This window comes from Harpia harpyja, chromosome 3 (genome assembly GCF_026419915.1).
Source record: "Harpia harpyja isolate bHarHar1 chromosome 3, bHarHar1 primary haplotype, whole genome shotgun sequence".
NCBI classification, from domain to species: Eukaryota; Metazoa; Chordata; class Aves; order Accipitriformes; family Accipitridae; genus Harpia; species Harpia harpyja.
The window spans coordinates 72061145-72082169 of NC_068942.1; the positions used below are offsets into that span (position 1 = coordinate 72061145).

Here is a 21025-nt window from a genome sequence, read left to right on the forward strand (position 1 = left end):
CAGTAGTTTGCATCCAAGATGAACAATGTAAAAGTCTGTGCAGAAAGTAACATACGAGGATTTGTAGATCTCTAAATACAGCTGACAAACTTGGGGAATATTTCCTGGGTTGGTTCATGTTGCTGTTATGTATCAAAGGCAGAAAAAGCCAGGAATGGAAGAGAGTCATGAGAAAAGAAGCATTTATGATTAGAAGTTTGATATTAGCCAAGTTGGCTTCACTTACCAGCTGAGGCTCACGTGCTTCCTGTTTTTTCCTTTTTTTTTTTTTCTTTTTAATAGTCCCAGAGCTGTTACGCGGTAGTTTTGAACATATTTCTGTTGTAGCCACGTAGGCCACCATGGCAAATGTATTTTCATTACTCAAAATTACATATTAGAATACTAGATATTCACGAAATCCCTGGTGGCTATTTAACAGCTTGTGTGGCTGCACTGGAGAATTGCTGCTGTAGTGCCTAAGAAGGGTAGTAATTGCTGAAGATTCATTTGCTGTCTCAATCTTTAGCTTATAAACTGCACAGAATATTTGTTTGTAGAGCTTCTGACATGCTATTGTATAGCATGTATCTACACAGACAACAGATAATGAAGGAATAAATGTAGGTTTGAATTAATCTGGTATCTGTGGTTTTATAATAGAAGTTTGTTTTACAGTTGAAAAACAGCTGTGTAGGAATTTAATTCAGTGTCTGAACTCTTTCTGTATTATGGTCCAAGGTGAAATAAACAGGTTAAAGCAAAGTAGAACAAATGCACTCAAGCTTTAATAGTGACAACCACTCTAAAAATAACTGGAGCATGGAAGTAATTATTGGTCAATTCTGATAATTCAGAACACTGTTATAATGTTAATACAATGAAGAAAACACGGGATGCACTTAAAAAGTAGCAGTATGTGAACATACTGTTACGATTTAGCTTTTATCCCTCAATTCTGCAGAAACTGAATTAGAGAAAAAAGCAAACAGGTAGTTTATGGGAAACCCGGAAGAAAATAATTGCTTATGCTGTACACAGCACAGGCATTGGTTATGCCTCAACACAGGCAAGCTAAAATAAAAGGCTGTCAACTGTTGAAGTTTTAATGCAGCCAGAAAAATAAACTAAATGCGTATAGCAGTTGGCCCGTCAGTTTTTATATGTTAGTATGGCAGCTCAGATAGGTAATATGGAGGAGATTATGTAATACATGACTTTTTGTAAAAGATTTTTGATGATAGATGACAACAAAAAGATAGTCAAGAAATTCAGTAAGAAGTCTACTTAAGTCAAGTTGCATTTGTCAGCTGCTGCACTTTGAGCTGAATGTCAGCTGCTGCACCTTTCACCTCAAAGATCATTAACAAAAGGAACTGCTTTCACTACTTATGCCTTTTTATATTTTTTACTTACTCTGCATATATGAGCATTTAGCGTTCATTTTTTTAAAGTTTTCATCTGTTTCTTTTTGTTCTGTTGTCCTAGCTATAGCCGTTCTGTTGTTCAGGAGGAGGAGAAGAGTATGATTGTCCAAGAAGTTATTTGTACCTTAGGGCAACAATAGGAGCACATAAGTGCTCTTGATTTTTCTTTTTTTTTTTTTTTTTAATATGTATGAAAAAAAGAAGAAATTGAATTAGAAAGCACTGGTGTTTGGTTTTGCATCTTGTTTCTTATGGTGCTATGTGTGGAGATTTTCTCTGAATAGTAGTTTTATTTAAAAAAATACTTAAGTCGTCTTAGACCTACCATGTTTATGTAACATCCTAATGAAAATGGAAGCAGAGCCTGAGTGTTAAGGCAGTTAATGAGTTAATGCTGCCATGTGGAAGCAGGGGCACATCTTTCATCATGCTAAAATCAAAATCAATTAGCTGCTTGAGGTACAGACTTCGGGCTTTAGTTTTTAGTATTTTATTTTTGCCTATAAAAGCCTGTAAAATTCACATAAAAGAAAACAGAAGTTAAAAGAAAAAACAGTCTTTGCTTTTTAGATAAACAGAATTTTTCCAAGTTTACTTTTGATTTTAAAATTAATAACTGTAATATCAGATTACATAAATTATAACTCTTTCCTTAAAGCATCTTGATTGAAATTAGTTTAGTCCTTTAACTGTCTCATTTTCTGTGAGGTATGAACCTTTGTCCCTTCTCAAAAAACCTTAAAATAATTACTGTATAAATGTAGAATTCTTTTACGAATCCTACAGAGCTCTTGGCTTTAACATGTCACTCACTTCTGTAAGTGATAATGTTTTAAAACTATGCTTGAAAATAAAAATTTTTTTTGAGCAGTTCTGACTTGGATAATTTGAGAATTCATTGATGCCAGTTGTGATTTGGAAGATAAATAGAAATGCTGTGTGGTTGGGTTTTGGAGGGTTGGGTTTTTTGTTGTTTTTTGGGTGTGGTTTTTTTTTTTTCCCCTGTGTGCCTGTTTGCAGTAATTCCTTTGCTATGGCTAGGTAGACATCTAGCTGAATCAAAGATAAAGCTTGCCACTTGAATTGCTTCATTTGGAGGAAGGAATAAAAATAAGAGGGAAGGAGGGGAGAAGCACCCTTTGGTGTAGCACTGGCTTACCCTTGCCCAAATATTGGGTTATTTATAGGTGCTGCTGTTTAATTTTTGAGTATAGGTTTATAAAAAGTAGTTTCTTTTTCTTTTGGCATAATGGCCTTTGTAAGCACATTGTTCTGGATATTTAACTGGATCGTTATTTTGTCATATCAGCACCCTCTAAGTCCCAAGGAATCGGTGAAACACAGGTTTTGATGAAAAATGCATGAAGGCTGTATCTATAGGCAAATCTAAAGCTAGTTGTGTAAATGCTTACCTATTGCTATAGTATAGTATTGGAGATATCAAATGCAAATTAATTGTATAGTTAATTCTGTGAGCAAATTGAAGAACTGTAAGCAACTAGGGGACTTAGATGTTAGTCTTAGTAAGTCTGTGAAATGCCATGTCTCTACTTCTTTCCTGAGGCAAGAGAGAGAGTCCCATTTTTGGCTTTCAAGTGTTAAAAACTCCTTCATATACCTGGAACTGAAGTCAAGACTCCAGATGAAAGGTAGTGACCTGCTGTCAAAAGCTATTCCAGTTCTGTTGTATTACTTCAGTCAGCTCTGACTGGGCTTTTGGATTTGCTGTTTGGCACATCGTTACCTTTTATTAGGAGTGATGTGGCAGTCTTGTCGTGTTAAAGAACACTAAAGGTACAATTGGTAACAAAATTGAAAAGACAAATTTGACAGTTATTTAAGCAGGGATAATCTAAACCCAAAAATCTTATGTTAGAGCAGCCCAGAAAAGATAAATTCCTTAGATTATCGCATAAATTAGGAAAAAAAAGTACTACTTCTCAAAACTTAATTTAATTTTCACTGTTGCTTTAATTATTGTACTGTTCCTTAAAAGTAAAAATGAGAAGTCCAAGCCTAAATAAAGCTGTATTTGAATAATAAAATACTATTGTAGTGTATCAAGCAGCAGGTGAAGGCAGCTGATAGGCTAGGACTAATATTTGGTTGAGCATAAACATAAAAATAGAGGCTTGTTAGCTAGCGAGAAAATACATGATTTCTTAAAGCATACACACACACTATCACTTGAACCTATTGGTTTTCTTGGGAAAATCTTGGATGACTTAAACTGTCAGATTTCAGCATAAAAGTAAATAAAATATTTCACTTGAGGGTAGAGGGAGGAAAGAGAAAAGAACTTCAAAGGCATAATAAGAAGAAGAAAAGTGCAGTTTGAATGTAGGTTTTCTAATAATGTGAAGTATGTAGAGGGCAGATTACACTGTAATACAAGTCTAGAAAAGTTAGAGATAGTGGTTAGTCCAGTAAAGAGTTTCCACTAGAATGAGGAGAAATCCTGAGAATTGAAAGGTGAGCAATTACCAAAAGCCATTTTCCCTACAAGAGAAAAATGTGTAATATTATAGACCATTCCCAGAGCATGTCTAGTTCATTAAGCATTTTCTTTTTAAACCTGACACGTGATGAAGTTACAGTCTTTGCTCTGAAGACTTGATGGTTTGTGTTCTTAAATATTGAAGCCCTGAGTTTGTGACAGAATGCTAGAAAACAGTGTACATAGAATCGTTGTGGTTATATTGTGTACAACAGAACCACAGGTCTTTGCCAGGGTATGACCTAAAATACAAGATCCATTAAATGCAAAGACAATTTAAAAGAGAAATATGTGAAAAAAAAATGTGATTTATTTGGCAATCGGGTAGAGACCTGCATTATAGCACCTGTGAGAAGGATTGTGCCTGCCTTATACAAATTCCTCTCCTTGTCATCCTGTTAACCTCCATCCAGCCCGCCATGGGTTGTAGTTAGTCTGATGTGCTTAACACTTCTGGATAAGGAGTATGTCCTGCAGATATTAGGGGACTGAGTGTGGCCTAGTGATTATCTTAAGTAGGTAAATATCAGAAGTATTTCATTAGCATTAGAATGGTAGGGTGCTTGAAGGAAAATGTCTGTTCAGAAGGTAATGAATGCTCCAGATTAAGTTACTTCTTTGTACAGCTTGTGTGCTGGATCAATTTTAATCAAAAAGCACTTGACAAATCGACACATGTAGGTGATCTACAGTCTTTTAGCCTGTGTTAACCTTAATACTTTCTTCTCCACACAGCTTCCTTCTCAAAGAATTGAGGAACCCGTGATAGTAAGGGATTTGTATGAAGTAGCAGTGGCTTTGATTCAGTCATTTGATGAGTTGGAGATGAAGTGCAATAGGTAAGATAAAGTTCAAGATCTGGCATCAGTGGTTCTTTGGGGAAATGAGACTCTAATTAAGGAACAGCAGCAGCCCATGTATTATAGCTAATAGTGGTAACTTAATTTTCTATGCATCTCTGCTTTTATTTTATATATTCGTGTGATTTCTACTCACGGTAGTCATACTAAGACTGCTTGTAAGTCTTACTGAATGCCCTGTGTTCTTGAAATACACTTCATGCCCTAGAGTGTAAGTGACCCTTCAAGCCAGCCATGTCATATGGAAACTAGATTCTTTGCTGCAGACCAGAGCTGAATATTATTTATATGAAGAAGAAAATCAGAACTATTACTTTGTTTTGTGAACTAAAACATACATTAGGCCATGAAAAAAGAACACAAACAAGGCATTAATTTTCACTGGCTGTTTAACTAATGCCTTACTGTCTTTTGAAATAAGTAAATACTGATTGGTGTTACTCTCTGTGTTTTGTAAATTGTTGTTTAGTATCTGAAAATGTAGTAAAGTTGCTTCTACAACTTTGGTCTAACACTGAGTGCATATTTAGTTCAGGAATGGTTTTTGTTCCCGTATATTCTAATTATTTATAACAGTATGCTGAAGAAAATTTTTTTAAGCTTTTTTTTTTCAAACTTAGTATTACGTAAACTTTGAAATTTTAAGAAAGCATTACTTAAGCTCACCTGAGCAGTTAGTAAGTGAACCACTGAAGTACAAGTGTTGGCGTTTTACTGTAGTTTAGAATAGCCAAATGAAACTACCTTTTACTAATAAGGTACATTTTATAAGCAAACATGAAGGCATTAGCATTTCAGCTTTCAAATACTAAAAGGGCTATTACAAACATCCATTGTTATATACCTTCCATTAAAAACCTATACTTTCCGTTCATTATATAGTTTGAGAGTAGATATTTTCAAGATGCCTGAAAAAAATTTACATCAGGAATGATTACAACAAAAAATGAGTTCTATATTATGTTAAGGTGATTTTAGCTTCTTGACTCATAACAGATTAATCAAAGATGTCTCCCTCTAAGTTTGTCATGAACATGTTTAGTATACTACGTTTTAATTTTAACCTAATTTTGATTAATTTCATTGCTAAATATGAATGTTTCTGTTTTGACATAATTTTGAAGACAAAACTAAACCTAATGATCTAGTTCCAGTGTTTATATACTGTGTTTTTCAGAAAGCGTAGTTGTGAATAGAGTTTTGAATTCCATTTCTTCAGGAAGTTTAAATAATACATGTTACAAAAAGTATGCAGTTCTGCTTGTTCTTTCAGAATAAAATAACTTGAGGCAATAAAGTAGACTGAGGTTGTAAAACTAATGAAACTGCATATTCTTGTTAGGGAGAAAAGAAACTTGAGTGTTACATCAGAACGTGGAAGTGTGCTGGTATTTTTACCAGGTGAGTATATATCTTATTAACTTTCTTCTTCCTTATTTGTCATCTAATGAGCTTTCTTCTGGCACTTCATCCAGGGATTTGTTAGACACATTTAACTGTGGTTGATTGGTCTATTTCGGTATTTTTCTTGCAAACCTATTTAAATATGGCAATAATTGGAAGAGCTGTGAGTCACAGATTAAGACTTTGTACTTTTTAGAAATGAAATTACAATAGTAAAATTAATTCTACAGTTAATCCACAGAAATTCATTTGCTCAATTTTTTAGATTGGTTATTAAATATTGTATGAAGTTCCTGTGATTCTTTTAGAGATATTTTCTTATCGGCATGTAGTGTAGTCTTTATTTAGATTCTTGTTGTAAAAGTTATAATTCACCTTTTCCTTTCCATGTACATTGGTTGGTGTACTAGGAATGCTCAAAAGCATGCACGATGACATAGCAATTAATGGTCAGAGAACTGGTTATATATAGTTTTAGTCGTCTTTAAACAGTAAACCTAGGTTATCTTACACTGCCTCTAACATCTAGTTAAGAGGTTCAAGTAAGAATGACAGCCAAAGCAAAAGCATACACTAACTGTTGTGTAACTATGCTGCAGACTAGGTTTCCTGAGCATCACAAACCTGTTACTTGGTGGTTTCAAGTATTCTTCATGGACATGAAAGTTTGCTAGTTGAAAACTTTGAAAAGACTTGGTTACATTCTAGTGGAGAGTCACCTTGGAGTCAGGAGCAGCTGTTTCCTTGGGCACAGAGGTCTATCCCTACCAGGACTTTCTAACTCTCTGTAAAATCTTTATCAATGTCATTTCCCTGCTGCGTTGAGCTTAGCACTAGGGCTGGAAACACAGCACACCAGCACAAAAATATAGTGCACTTGCGGAGTAGCTTTTAGTGGAGGGTGCTCCCCACTAGCTAAAAGGCATTTGAGTGGCCTTTCTTGGAGTTACACTTTCTATAAAATCAATGGGTAGAAGGAATTACTTCATCATGTCAATGTAGGACCCATTCCAGTTTGCCATTAATGAAGTAGGGAGACCATCACTCTTGCCTTTGGCCTCTCATGTTGGTGATTGTCTGCTGTGCTTTCAGACTTCCTCAGGCCCTCTGAGTCTTCGTTTCAGACTGAAATTACTCTTCAGCACTTTCAATTCCCAGATCTTTTTTTATCTTTCACTTTGAGGTGTTTTTTTACTGTGCTGCTATCCTTCATGGCTTATAACTGCAACTGATAAAATGAAACTTCTTGTTAAAATACATCTGGTAAATTCATGAAAACCTGTGTAGATAGTGCTTTCTGAATGAGTTGGTACTCAGGTTTGTTTTTTATTGTTGTTGTTCAGTGTTTGACCTTGGCCTGTTTTATAACTGGATACTCAAGACTGATCTTGAACACAGGATTAGCAAATACCTCTTGAAATTTTCTTCACAAATAGTCTGTATACAGAAAAGGAGAAAAGGGAAGGAGAGCTTTCAGTTTACAAGAGGGCAGCTGAGACAGAGATTTGGGTAAAAATAACCTCCACATTTAGGACACTGATTTGAGATGCCTAGATTTTTTGAGTGCTTACAATTATAAAGCATTCTGTATGTTCAAAATAACACTCCCATTGACATTTCAAGCTGAGTAGGCATTAGCAGCCAGAAAGAGTAGTGCTGTGCTGAGGAGTATTGTTAAGTGATTTTTGCCCACTGTCTTGGTGGAACTCAGTGATGGGGCAGAGTCCACTTCTGTAGAGCAGCTGCAGCTGTCTTGAGTAGGATGCCATGTTTTCCCTTCCTGTTGTAATTGCCTGTCTTGTTCAGTGCTTAATATTTTATGTTACGGAGTTGCATTCTTTACAGATAAATATCCTTCAGTACTCAGCTCTCATTTGACTCCAGAGCTAGTCCGTCCCTAGGTAGTAGGTGATACAAAGTGCCATATTAAACTGTGTAGTGACTTTTTTTTTTAACATATAAGTATGTTCCCAGTGGGCTGCATTAAGTTTGCACAACCAGTCTTAATTCTGGCATTTTTTCATTTGAGTGCTTGACATGGCAACTTTAATGTTTCTTGAGCATGTATGTTGATGTATAGTTCTTCAGACTTTTTAAAGAATAGATTGGGAAAGAGGTCAGACTGTGTTGACTGGATCATCACTAAGCTACACTTTCAAGTATATGACTTGCTTCTGCCAGACTAGCTGATGGGCTAAATGAAAGCAACAGTACGTTGTCATCTTCTTCAGGAGCTTGTAGAAGATGGGGATGTCCTGATTTCTCTGTGCTTTGCATGTGCTTGCTGACGGCAGGAATTGCATAGCTTAAAGCTTTAGGGTTTTCATTCTGCTGTTGCTGTCCTAAGCTTTTATCTGTTCTACTCATGTCAATCTATTTGTTTTGTATTTTCTTTTGCACTTCTTCATGCCTGGCTCTGCTTGCTGTCCTGTTTTGTTACTAGTTACTGTTTAATTCCAAGATTGGTCTCTCCTGGTGGCAGCCTTTTGTTCTGTAGGTGTCATGATCAACCCTTGTCACTTCCAGAACAGGGCAGCTGACACTGCCTGCTGTGTCTAGTCAGTAATTACTAGACTGATTAATAATTACTATTAATATTGGTTATGCAGAGTCTGCTTCTACCAATCATGGGTCAAGCTTCTTTTAATTGTTTTTAAACATAAATTGGATTCAAGCCTTGATGTCTTACTCAGATATGCAACCAGACAGAATGGCAAGTAGGAAGCATTAGACAGCTATATAGTGGAGCAGTACCTAGTGGGATCGAGTATGTCTGGCAGGCTGTGTCCAAACAAACCATGTCATGGTGTTCTTGTGTTTTCTCTGTATCTTTAATTACATGCTCTAGTTCATGAACAGATGCATTATTTCTATATTGTAATAATCTTAAAAAGTGGTACTATTTTTATATTTCCCAGTCTGCATGTTTTCCTCTAGAGTGCTGAAGGTGTTTTGCTCAGAGCTTTAATTGCTTCATTATTGTGCTAGTCTTTAGTTTGTTATATGGCCAGTTATTTGCATTCTCAAGCACTCTTACCTAATTTGAGCTGTGATGTAAATTAAGCTTCCTGCCTGTCTTTTTTAGGTTGTAATGACATTGCTTTCCTCTGTAGTAGCCTCACACAAAAAACACCTCCGAAACTTTTAAATTTCCCTCTGATTGCCTACCCCCCCCCCTTTTTTTTTTTCTTCCTTCAACTCACCTGTTCTCCCCCCAACCCTGACTTCTTTTATCTCCCTTACCTGTAGCCACTTCCCCTCATTTTCCAGTTTCAGGCTTTCTAACTCCAGTAGTTGACTAATCTCCATTTTCTCCTGCAATTTCTTTTCCCAGCCAGCCTTGTATTACCACCATATTGGTTTCTTGTTGAATCTGTTTCTTCTTTCCTTGCACCAGTTTCTTGCTTTCTGGCCTTTTTTCCTTGCTTAACTCGATCATGATTTCCAGCCCGTAACATATCCTTCTTTCCTCTCTTTCCTGATTTAAGTTATTCTTCTCTCTTATCTTCCCTGAAAATATTTCTCTTCCTCCACTGGCATTTGTCTTCCTTCTTACTTCTGAAGTCATCTAAAGAATGCAAGAACTTTCACATCCACGTGCTCAAACTGCATTTAGCCTCACTGAAAATTGCAGCAATCCTGTACTGTAGTTACAGAATAATTTCATTTTTAATATCCATCCAGGAAAACCCAGTGTTGGACAGATTTTTGAAGATGGGGCTTTTGGAATTGAAGTTTCAATAAGAAGTAAACTAGGCTTCTCAGAAAGGTTTATGCCTGTGGAGTTATTCAGGAAGACAGCAAAAATCCCTTAATTGTAAGATTTCCCCTGGCAGACATGAAATCCATGCCCCAGAGAATGGGCACTGGAACTGCCAAAGTTAAGATGGCTAAGGTAGACATAGCTTTTTTTTTTTTCCCCATTTTTTCCCCCCCTTGGCCCTGCTCTTGGAAACAGCTTGTTTTGGCTGAAATACCCAAATTTATCCTAAACCAGACATTCAGCATCTGGTGAGCGTTGTTAGTTGTAAGGGCTGATATGGGGCTAGTAATGGGATGGCTAATAATGGGACACTGATAGATGGCCTTTATATCTGATATTGCCACTTTAGTAAGTGTAAAATTATGCAAAATGACTCTTGAAAAATTGACTCAGTGTTTCAGTGATTCATTATTTCATTTACTGTTCAACTCTTCTGCTGTTTTATTATATGGTGAAAAAGAGGCAATAATGAAAGTCAATTAAGAATTTAAGTAGACATGAGAATTGGTTTTTAGAATTGTTAGTGATCACTAAAAAGAAAACAAACTCTTGGTTATTTTTCCCTAGGTTTGAGTGAAATAAGCTACATGCACTCATGTCTCTCAAATATGTGTAACAAAAGGTAAGTTAGACCACATTTGTTTCAGTTAATTAAACTTGAATCCTTCAGCTGAATGAGTTCTAAGTACATAATATGATTTAGCACAGAGGTGTAATTAATTTTTGTATTCTTGCTTCAGTAAATATTTCACTAATATATTTTCTTTAGGTGGCAAGTGTACCCACTTCACTCACGTGTGACGTTAGAGGAACAAAGTAATGTATTTTTGGCTACAGTTCCTGGCTACAGAAAAGTAAATATTGTTGAATAATTGCTTTAAGTGTGTGAAACCTTTTGCTAGAGTAATAATAGCAAATAATAATGTATATAAATTAACATTAGCTGTGCCAACTGAAACCATTTTGTGTGGGCAAAGCAGTTTTGTTTTTTCGAGATGTAAACTGATTGCTTTTCTTACCAAGCTGTTGCTTTAACTAGTGTTTAGACCTCAAGAGAAGTAACAGGAAGGTGTCCTTAAATTATTGCGTGACACACTTTTTGTCCTTCAGAGTAGTTTGTGCATGTTGATTCTTGCATCTGCGTGACAGTGGCATGCTGCTGGTGGCACTGCATAGCAAAGTAGTCCCCCAATATGGGGGTCTTGCCTGCTTTACAACCCACATTTTGGCTAGTATCTTGGTTTCCTGTATCACTACTAACAGTGTGATGTTTTGTTATGACAGGCATAAGGAAATATTTCCATTCTTCCCCTATATTGTCATATGCTATACTACTTTATTATGCTTTTCTGATCTTAGGACAAGAAAATACAAGTTTTCTTGTGTTGTATTGCTTTTTATAATATGCAGAGCAGAAATACTATGTTGCTGTTACACTTATATGTCTTCATAGCAAGTTGGATTTTTCATGTAGAAACATTAATCCAAGTAATTTTTGCTTCATGCATTCATTGCTCATTTTTTGCTTCAAAACTCAGGTTATTTTATCTACAAACATAGCTGAGAGCTCTGTAACAGTTCCTGATGTTAAGTATGGTAAGTCATCTAAATCTTGTAATTGTGTATACACTGTATTTGTAATGTTTTCCTTACTTATGCTAGCCTAAATCTCCACAACATGTCACCGTTTCACAAAGCATTGCTGCTGGAGTTTGATTTTGACAGTTGTTGAATTCTTTCTTTCACAACAGGGAACAGTTTTTAAATCTAAATATATGAACAAATAATAGAGCTACTGAGTGGGGTGTTGGTTTTAATCTTTACTGGAGGGGGGCAGAAATAATTTTAAATACAGTAACAAGCAGAACAAGACCTCATGTCATGAGTACCTTGAGCTCTTTATTCACATTCTGACTATATTTTGTAATAATTGCATCAGATTACGCATATTCTGATACAGAATGTCTAAATCAAGAAATTATTGCCTTTTAATGCTTGTCATCTGCACTGACTGTTTATTAAATTTATGTTAAAATCTATTTGCAGTTCTGTTAATATTCAGAGTAACTTGGTCTGGTTGTTTCTAGTGTTCTCTTGATCTGTTCTCAAATAATTGAAACTTCCCTTTTCTTGTAACAGAAAAACAGCCGTTGTTTTTTCTACTACCATGAGGATAAATTGTTTCATAATAATACTAACTTTTTTTTTCCCCCTTAATTACAGTGATAGATTTCTGTTTAACTAGAACTTTGGTTTGTGATGAGGAAACTAATTACCAAAGTTTGAGACTTTGCTGGGCATCTAAAACAAGCTGTCATCAAAGAAGAGGTAAGATGACAGTAGGTAATGGAAAGGAATTTTAGAAGCTAACTCTTGTGGAGAATTCTATGTTGCTTTTCATTTTACTAACAGCAAAAAACATGGATTATTTTTGCCATGAATAGTTTATATAAAACCATAATTCCTTACCGTGTCAGGATATTAAAATGTGATTAAACAACTATGCCTGAATGTTTTATTTTGTTCAAGTATTTTTCCAGAGGAATGGTTTGTATTTTATTGAAAAATAGTAAAATTCATGGACCATAAAGCTTATGAGGATTCTTTGTTATTTAATAGTAATTTTTTTAATCATGGGCCATTTTTAAAAAAGGGAGATAGGTACTGCTAGGTATTTATTAACTACTTGTGAGTTTCAGCAGTAAAAGAAACTTTCATGTCTGTTTGTTACCCTTAAATCAGATGAAATATCCACAGCAGTGTCTCTAGTGTAGACCAGTGTTTGTAGCACATTAAGATTTCATATCAGCTTTTCTAGTAAGACAGTACTCTTAAATATCAATATCTTTTAATTTCACTCAAAAAGAGTACTAAACAAACAGTGACATCTTTAGATATAAAAATATCCTCACTTTTAAATATTATGAGGACTTCACAATTACAGCTTGTGGTGGGTTGACCTTGGCTGGACACCAGGTGCTCCCTGAAGCTGCTCTATCAATCCTCCCTCCTCAACTGGACAGGGGGAGAAATGTGACAACAAAAGGCTCATGGGTCGAGTTAAGGACAGGGAGAGATCACTCAACCAATTACTGTCACAGTCAAAACAGACTCAACTTGGGCAAACTAATTTATTGCCAATCAAGTCAGAGTAGGGCAATGAGAAATAAAACCAAAAGTTAAAACACTTTCCCCCCATCCCTCCCTTCTTCCTAGGCACAGCTTCACTCCCCAGTTCCCTACCTCCTCCCCCCGAGCGGCTCTGGGGACAGGGAATGGGGGTTGCAATCAGTTCATCACAGTTGTCTCTGCTGCTCCTTCCTCTTCAGGGGGAGGACTCCTCACACTCTTCCCCTGCTCCAGCATGGAGTCCCTCCCATGAGAGACAGTCCTCCATGAACTTCTCCAACATAGGCCCTTCCTGCAGGCTGCAGTTCTTCAGGATCAGACTGCTCCAGCGTGGGTCCCCCATGGGGCCACAGGTCCTGCCAGGAGCCTGCCCCAGCGCGGGCTTCCCAGGGGGTCACAGCCTCCCTCGGGCATCCCCCTGCTCTGGCGTGGGGTTCTCCCTGGGCTGCAGGTGGATAATCTGCTCCACTGTGGACCTCCATGGGCTGCAGGGGGACAGCCTGCCTTGCCATGGTCTTCACCATGGGCTGCAGGGGAATCTCTGCTCTGGTGCCTGGAACACCTCTTCCCCCTCCTCCTTCACTGACCTGCATGCAGGGTTGTTGCTCTCACATGTTCTCACTCTTCTGGTTGCTGTTGTGCAGCAGTTTTTTTCCCCTTCTTAAATATGTTATCCCAGAGGCGCTACCACTGTTGCTGATGGGCTCAGCCTTGGGCAGTGGTGGGTTCGTCTTGGACCCAGCTGGCATTGGCTCTGTCGGACATAGGGGAAGCTCCTTGCAGCTTCTCACAGAAGCCACCCCTGTTGCCCCCCTGCTACCAAAAGCTTGCCATGCAGGCCCAATACCAGCCAATATACAATCAGTAGAAGCAGCATTTTGTATAGCAGACCTGGACTTGTCATGTGTGTGACTTCAAAATATTGCCTAATTGTCCAGTGGAGTAACCCACTGAGTGGAGTACCCTTTAGTTTGTTGAAGTGAATGGGTGTTTGGATTTGTGAAGATAGACTTTCTGAATCAGTGTTTTCTATAAATAGTAGATCATAAAGATGTTTTGCTGTTCATCATGGTATCTTAAAAGTTGTTTATACGGAAGGTTTTTGCTGGCTATAGAGTCAAATAGGAAATCTGAATATACTCATGTAAGGAAACAAACACAAAACGTATTTACTCTGCATATAGAATCATCAGTTTGGGGGTATTCTAAAACTTGCATTGATGTATTTATCTATATTAAATTTAGATTTGGTAGGACGTGCCTTCTCCTGGTTTTGAGGAAGTGTATTTTAGTGCAGGATTTGTCATGTCTTTTCAACTGAGAAAGGTGGATGCTGATTTGAGGGCAATTATGTGAAAGAGGTATTTGAGTGAAATACTTAAACTCTTTTGTTAGTCACTGCTACTATGAAAGCAAAATTATTTCATCTGATCCTTATGTAGGAAAGGACAGAGAGAATGTCTCCACTGGGCCTGTCTGCTGCAAGAGAGCAAAACACTGGTCAGCTTGCAGCATCAGCTGTCATGAGCTGCTCAGCTGCCCAGGAGGCTTGTAGATGGGTGGGTTTTGAAAAGCCTGAAACTTGGGCAGTTTACAAATTGGTGATTTGTTCTTTTATGTGAAGGTCGTGCTGGACGTGTTTCCAAAGGGTATTGTTATAGGCTTGTACACAAGGACTTCTGGACAGACTTTATTCCAGAGAAGTCAGTACCTGAGATACTGGTAAGACTTTTGGGGAACATTAAGATTATTTTTTTTAATGCATGTGGTCATAGCAGAGATAATAAAAAGTAGTTTTGCTTTACTTTTCCTGAAGACAGTGTACGATTTGAAGTTACTAATAACCATAACACTGAATAGAATTCAAGTTGATAAATAATTGACAAAGACCATTCCACATAGTTTTCTTCATAGAAGGAGATGCATTATGGCAGTAAAATGGATGTGGATTAGAAATAAGCAATCTGTTCGAAAGAAAAATATCCTTGGTTACACAAAATTAATTTCAGGTTTTACTAAATTGTAAACTTGAACTTTTTTTTCATAAAACATTTTGTCACACTTCCCATGGGGGGCAAGTAACAATAACATTGTCTTCCCTTCAGTGTTGTCCTTTGGGAACTACAGTCTTAAAAATAAAAAAGCTTGATATGGGGGGACCAAAAGCCTTGCTGGCAACAGCTCTTTCTCCACCCGATGTAGGTGACATTGAACGTACCATATTTCAACTGAAAGAGGTAGGCATTATTTTAATGTTAAAGGTAATAAAAACATACTGTAGAAGCATTTTTCTTGGTGTTTAAGGTAGTAGTAGCCTTAATTGGAACCTGAAGTAGGAACTGTCTAGAGAATCTTTTCTCATATTTGACTCGTTTGGTTACCGTCCATTTTGCATAATTTCTGCAGTTACTTCATTAAAACAGGATTATAATTTCATCAGGGAGTAATGATACTGTTTATGAACTGGCATCTGTGGTGAGAAAGAACAGAAAACAAGTAAGAGAACTTAAAGTCTCTAAGTGAGATTGTTTATTGATAAGTAGCAAAATCACCCTCTTACACCTTATGATCTATAGGGGGTCAGCCTGAAGATCCCCCTTCTGACCTGTACAAGGAAGTTGGTGATTTTGCTTTTCAATTATAAAGTTGATATGGAGTAGAACACTCATTGCATTAAACTTTTTCTTTTCCAAAGTGCATAAGAGATTATATTTGTATCATTTGTAGCTTGCTTTTATATCTAGTATAAGTAGTAGAAGGTTTGGTTTCAAAATACTAGGCTTTTAAAATTTATTTAAGAACTTTAACTTAATTACAGTTTTGATACTAATTGAAGTTGCTTTGAGATAATTGCTTGCTTCTTGTCTTGTTTTCTTACAAACTGGTCTTATATTTACTTTGTCAACTTTTACAAGTGACTAAATTTTAATTTCTTTAGCTGGGAGCACTTACAACTGGTGTGCAAACAGAAGATGACCCACATGATGGTGAGCTGACTTTCTTAGGAAGGGTATTGGCACAGTTGCCAGTGGATTTGCATCTTGGAAAATTGATAGTCCTTGGGCATGTCTTCGGGTGCTTAGAAGAATGCCTTATTATAGGTAACTGAAAAAAGAACATGTGAGAACATTTCTCTAAAAACAAGTGATTTGCAAGTTTTCATTTTGATTTGTTTTTATTGCAGCTGCAGCACTCTCTTTGCGGAATTTTTTTGCAGTACCTTTCAAGCAGCATGTTGATGGATACAGGTATTACCCTAGATATTTTACAACTTCCTGTCTACATTTGGGGGCAGAGGGCTAAGTTGAACAGTAAATATAATTTTCCATGTCATGAGTCTAATTTTCTGTCAAAATGCCAAGCAGTGCAAAAAGCAGCTTTTCCAGGGCAGCTGAGATACTGAAATTTATTTCTATGTGAACTAATTAGTATCACAGAGCTAATTCATCCTTTTCTGAGTACAAGACCTGATTGTTCAGCTTTGCCTTTCTGATGTGAACATGTGGCAGTGTCGATTAAAATGTTCTTTTTAAAATTGCAAGGATTATTTTTTTATTATCCTGCCCACACAGTTTACCTTAAGCAAGGAGATGTGAATAAGAACAAATAATTATTGACATTGTTTATTAAAAGTCCTGGAAGGTGTTAATAGTCTAGGATTCTGAGCTGTATAATACATTCAATGTTTGAAAAAAAATATTGTTCATAATTCTTTTTGTTTGTATTGCCAGGAACAAACTGTTTTTTGCTGGGAATAGTAAGAGTGACTGTATTGCAATTGTGAATGCATTTAAGGTAAATCTTTTTTCCGGCTTATTTTCCAGTGAAATCCGATAGACCAAGATGGAGCTTCTCACCTTTGTAGGATCAGTGCAGCATTTGTGCTTTGAAGTTTTTAAAAACTTTACGTTACTCCTAGCTACTTAATGATACTTTTTGAAGGCTGTGTCCTACTGTATAACGCTATCAGTTCCGATTGTTTCTATTGTAATAACCAAAAATAAAATGCCAGAGACGCAGTGATATTGTTAGCTGCCTTTTAACTGAGGGCAGTTTGGACTGGTAAATTCTAGTACAGAGATTGGTGTCCTTTCTCCAGGCTTCATAGCTTTGACTTTGTAATACTTTATTCTGTCCAAAGGTGATTCTTCTGTACACTTGGGTGTTTGGTAGCACAGTACCATGGACAGAGGTCAATCCCAGCAGTACAAATGGAGCTGGTACAGCATAGGAAAGACTTCTGCTAGAGGAACTTACTATTTAAAATCCAACATTTTACATTGTGGATGGTCTGACATGTTATATAATATTCTGGAGACTCCAAAATCTTCAGCTGCAGATTTAATTTATTCCATTTTGTGTATGTTAGCCTTTTTTTCACTTTGGTGAAAGCTGACTTTTCTGTACTCTGTCAGAATTTTTGAAGCACACATGGGCAAGTATGCCACACGTACCCACTGATCCTGAGCTTCAAGCATCATCTTTTCTGAATTCCCCTTATGCTGTTGCATACTATATTTCCCTTGTGTCCTGTTAATCTGAAGGTGATATTCTATAAGCCAGTATGTTGTCCTGTAGAATAAACGCAAACATACAAACAGAGCTTCCTGTACAGTATCTGTATGTGTGAGTGATATGAAAGCTTTGTTTTGAATGGCTGAGTATCAGAAAAGAACAGGGAAAGAACTTGTTTTCAGACTCACTGGTTCAGATTAGATTTCTTCCAGGGTACGCTGAAGTTCTGTCAATTGTTAGCGTGGCTTTTTTAAGCCCTTGCTTATGAAAAGGTTTCAGTGAATTGCAAAAGGTCAAAAGCTTTGGTAGTAGAAAGAGGAGAATCCAGGGAAGTAAACCAGGCTGATTAGCCTTTAAGTGATATGATTTAAAGAAGTGAGAGTTTTTAAAAGAAAAAATAATGTCAAATAAGTGGAGTTTATTTTTCTGACATATTATATAAGGCTTGGGTATGGAAGTGGTGGATGTCAAAAGCATTATTTAAAATCAGTCCATCAGCCTCAATCAAGGTAGGGAAGTGCAGTCTGGCTATTCAACTATGCTAATAGTCAGTGTCCACAGTAAGTTGGAAAATTGTATTATGAGGTGGCTTGCTATCAAACTAGAAGAAATTGATTCTGCAGGCATCTGTCATAGATTTGCTGCCTAATAATGAAATTATTTTCATTAATATTCCGGGTATGTTAATTTCTCTTCTAGCCCTGTTTTCTGGGAGGCATCTGTGTCAGAACTGTATCTGAATTAGTCAGTTCACTTACTTTTGTCCCAAAGCAAAGAGAAAGGAAAGGTTCTGAAAGTAGCCTGCTCTATTGGAGCATCAAATCAAAGCATCCAAGTTGTTTTATTTATGAATGTCTGCATGTGCTTTAATACTCAGTCCATCTCCTCTCAGAAAACTAGGTGGATAGCCTGTTGTATGTTGCTGTATTATCGGGTGGCTATTGTACCTCTCCCAACACAAATCAGGACTTAGTCCTTTAAAGCCTTGGAACATAACATGCTCAGTCTGCTTTTGGAATGTGCCAAAACCCAGAAATTCACTGATCTAAATGCTGTTTGCAATGTAGTTGCAGGAGCTGATGGCAAGTTTGAGGCAGTATGTGTAATTACAGTTCATCCAATAGCATTTAAACTCTTTTTCAGTCTGTAGGTGCGGCATTGCATGCCATAACCTCTAAGCTGACTTGAAGGCAGAATAGTTATCTTCCTACAGCAATTGTTCTTTAGCATGTCGTGGTACAACATTTATAACCCTGCCACGCTTTCAGCCCTCCAGTAGTGCATTCTTAGAATTACATTTTGCAGCTACACCACTTTGTGTGCTCACATACGAGCAAAGGAAGACCCAGAGTTCTTGCCCACCCTCAACAAAACAGAGTAAGGTTATTCATAAGAGTGCAAGTATTTATATCTGCTTAGGAACCAACCAGGCGAGCATCATATTAGACTAGAATCATGAAATAGTTAAGGCTGGAAAGGACCTTGGGAGGTCTGTAGTCCAGTCTCCTGCTGAGAGCAGGTTCAACCATGAGGTCAGTCAAGGTTACTCAGGGTTTTATAGACAAGATCCTCAAAAACCTGATCTAAGTTGGCCCTGCTGTGTGGGATGTTGGAACAATTGGTCTGAATAAGTCTCCTCCAACCTTAATTACTGCGATTCACATTTCCTTGTACTTTTTTGTGCTTAAATATTTGTAGTCTGTTTTAGCCCAAGGGCATTTGTGGTTTTTAAATTGGTGTTAAAAAATTATCTTCAGTATAGGTATGGAAAAAACTTAATAGTTTTAAATGTCACATTAATGTTTGTAATAATTATTACTAGAGTGCTACAGTTTATGCCTGAATACTATACCATTTCTTTCTTAGGCATGGCAGGCCTGCAGACAAAAAGGGGAGCTGAGACATCCCAAGGTTAGTTAAACTTTTATTTCTTCTTTTCTTTTCAAGTTCGGTGACTTCAGTGCTGGAGTATTTTATATTTTTAGTAAGGATTTTTTGCTAGCAATCTTTCTTTATAATAGTTACGATTTTTCATAAGTAAATAGAAGCATAGTCTTTGAGAGAACATGAGTCTTTGAATCCAGTGCTGACTACTTGAAGGCAATCTCTTATGTAGTCCCTTTCACAGATGGATCAACAGTGGGCAGAGGGTTTGAAATCCAAGCTGAGAAGGGAAATTGACCTATAGTTGAAAGAAATATTTTTAATATGCATAGGTGTCTTTTTTATTTTCTTAAAAAAACACACAAATCTCCCCCCCCCCCCAAAAACCCTGAAAGATGGAAGTTTTTTGCGTCAACCACAAAAAAAACAGTAGTATGCATATAATTGCCTCCAGTCTTTCTTTTATGTGTATGAGATAAAACTTTTTTATTTCTCTGCCTCTTTCAGAGCATAATATGATTTATGGACACCAGTGCGTAACATACACAGAGTTATAATGAGTAGCAAAGATGGCCAGAATCTGTCTGATAAAGTTATGCATCCAGATAAAGAAGTTCTGGTTTTTTGGAAGAACTGTCCATCTTAAAGTAGATTCTGTAGTAGCAACACAGAGGAGTTCGATTTGTGGGTTTATATGAAAAATTTAGATGGCCCACAGCTGCACTGGTGGTAACCAAAGTATAGTTTATTAGTCAAATATGTAATTGTCTTATATTTTCATACATGTCATAATACTCGATTGATATGGATGCAAAGAAAGCTGTGAAATGAGATCAAATTATTCCATCACTATATATAACTATTATTTCTGTCTACACAGAAGAATATGAGAGAGAGCTTACTAGCAGTAGAAGAAACAAGTTTCTAACAATTTTTGCGTTTACACTTTTCACTTTCTTTTCCAGGAAGAGCTTGAGTGGGGTCGATCAAATTGTATCCATATCAAGAAGGTCAGAGAGGTAAGATGAAATGGATAATAATTTTTATAAGCAGAAGGATTTAATTTTTCTTATTTTCTACAAATGTTAAGATCTTGGATAAGCCTACTGTATTATTATGTATTTATCAATATATATATAGATTTATATTTTCTTTAAATAAACTGACTTTTTAGGTTTTGTTTCTTTGGGGGAGGAGAGATGGTATTATTAAAGTTGTTGGAAAATATTGGGACTCCCAAGTACAATTTAAGACAGATCAGACAGAAGTGTTATTGCCTATGGTCATAGTCAGCAAAGATTCGGGCAGCATTTCCCTCCTCTACTCCTCTTTTTCCTCTCAAGTGGTTCTAGAGACCCCATTTATATACCCTTTCAAAGAAAGGAATGAAGTGAGGAAAATCATTGTAATGTTAACAAAGCCAGATGTGCTTTCTTGTGAAGAATGGACTTCAGATAATCATTTATATGTTAATAAGGCCAAGTACCCATGCTTGGGAAAGATGGACTCTTTAAGTAGCTTAACTGCCACAATTGAGCTATAGAGAGATGGCCCTTGGTGGAGCCTG

General features: G+C 36.7%; 1 protein-coding gene across 3 annotated transcripts in view; it reads left to right on the plus strand.

The window, feature by feature from the left end:
- The window catches only part of TDRD9 (tudor domain containing 9), a 93591-nt gene that overhangs the window by 47930 nt on the left and 24636 nt on the right, over positions 1-21025 (plus strand). For 2 of the 3 annotated variants that reach the window (XM_052783330.1, XM_052783332.1), the window contains exons 8-20: positions 4639-4742; positions 6106-6164; positions 10498-10552; positions 10700-10784; positions 11469-11526; positions 12154-12258; positions 14684-14781; positions 15165-15296; positions 15998-16160; positions 16244-16307; positions 16791-16854; positions 19441-19485; positions 20424-20477. In XM_052783330.1, the coding sequence (XP_052639290.1) occupies positions 4639-4742; positions 6106-6164; positions 10498-10552; positions 10700-10784; positions 11469-11526; positions 12154-12258; positions 14684-14781; positions 15165-15296; positions 15998-16160; positions 16244-16307; positions 16791-16854; positions 19441-19485; positions 20424-20477 (1086 nt within the window). The remainder of the gene's footprint in view (positions 1-4638; positions 4743-6105; positions 6165-10497; positions 10553-10699; positions 10785-11468; positions 11527-12153; positions 12259-14683; positions 14782-15164; positions 15297-15997; positions 16161-16243; positions 16308-16790; positions 16855-19440; positions 19486-20423; positions 20478-21025) is intronic. The other variant, XM_052783331.1, reaches the window with a different exon arrangement.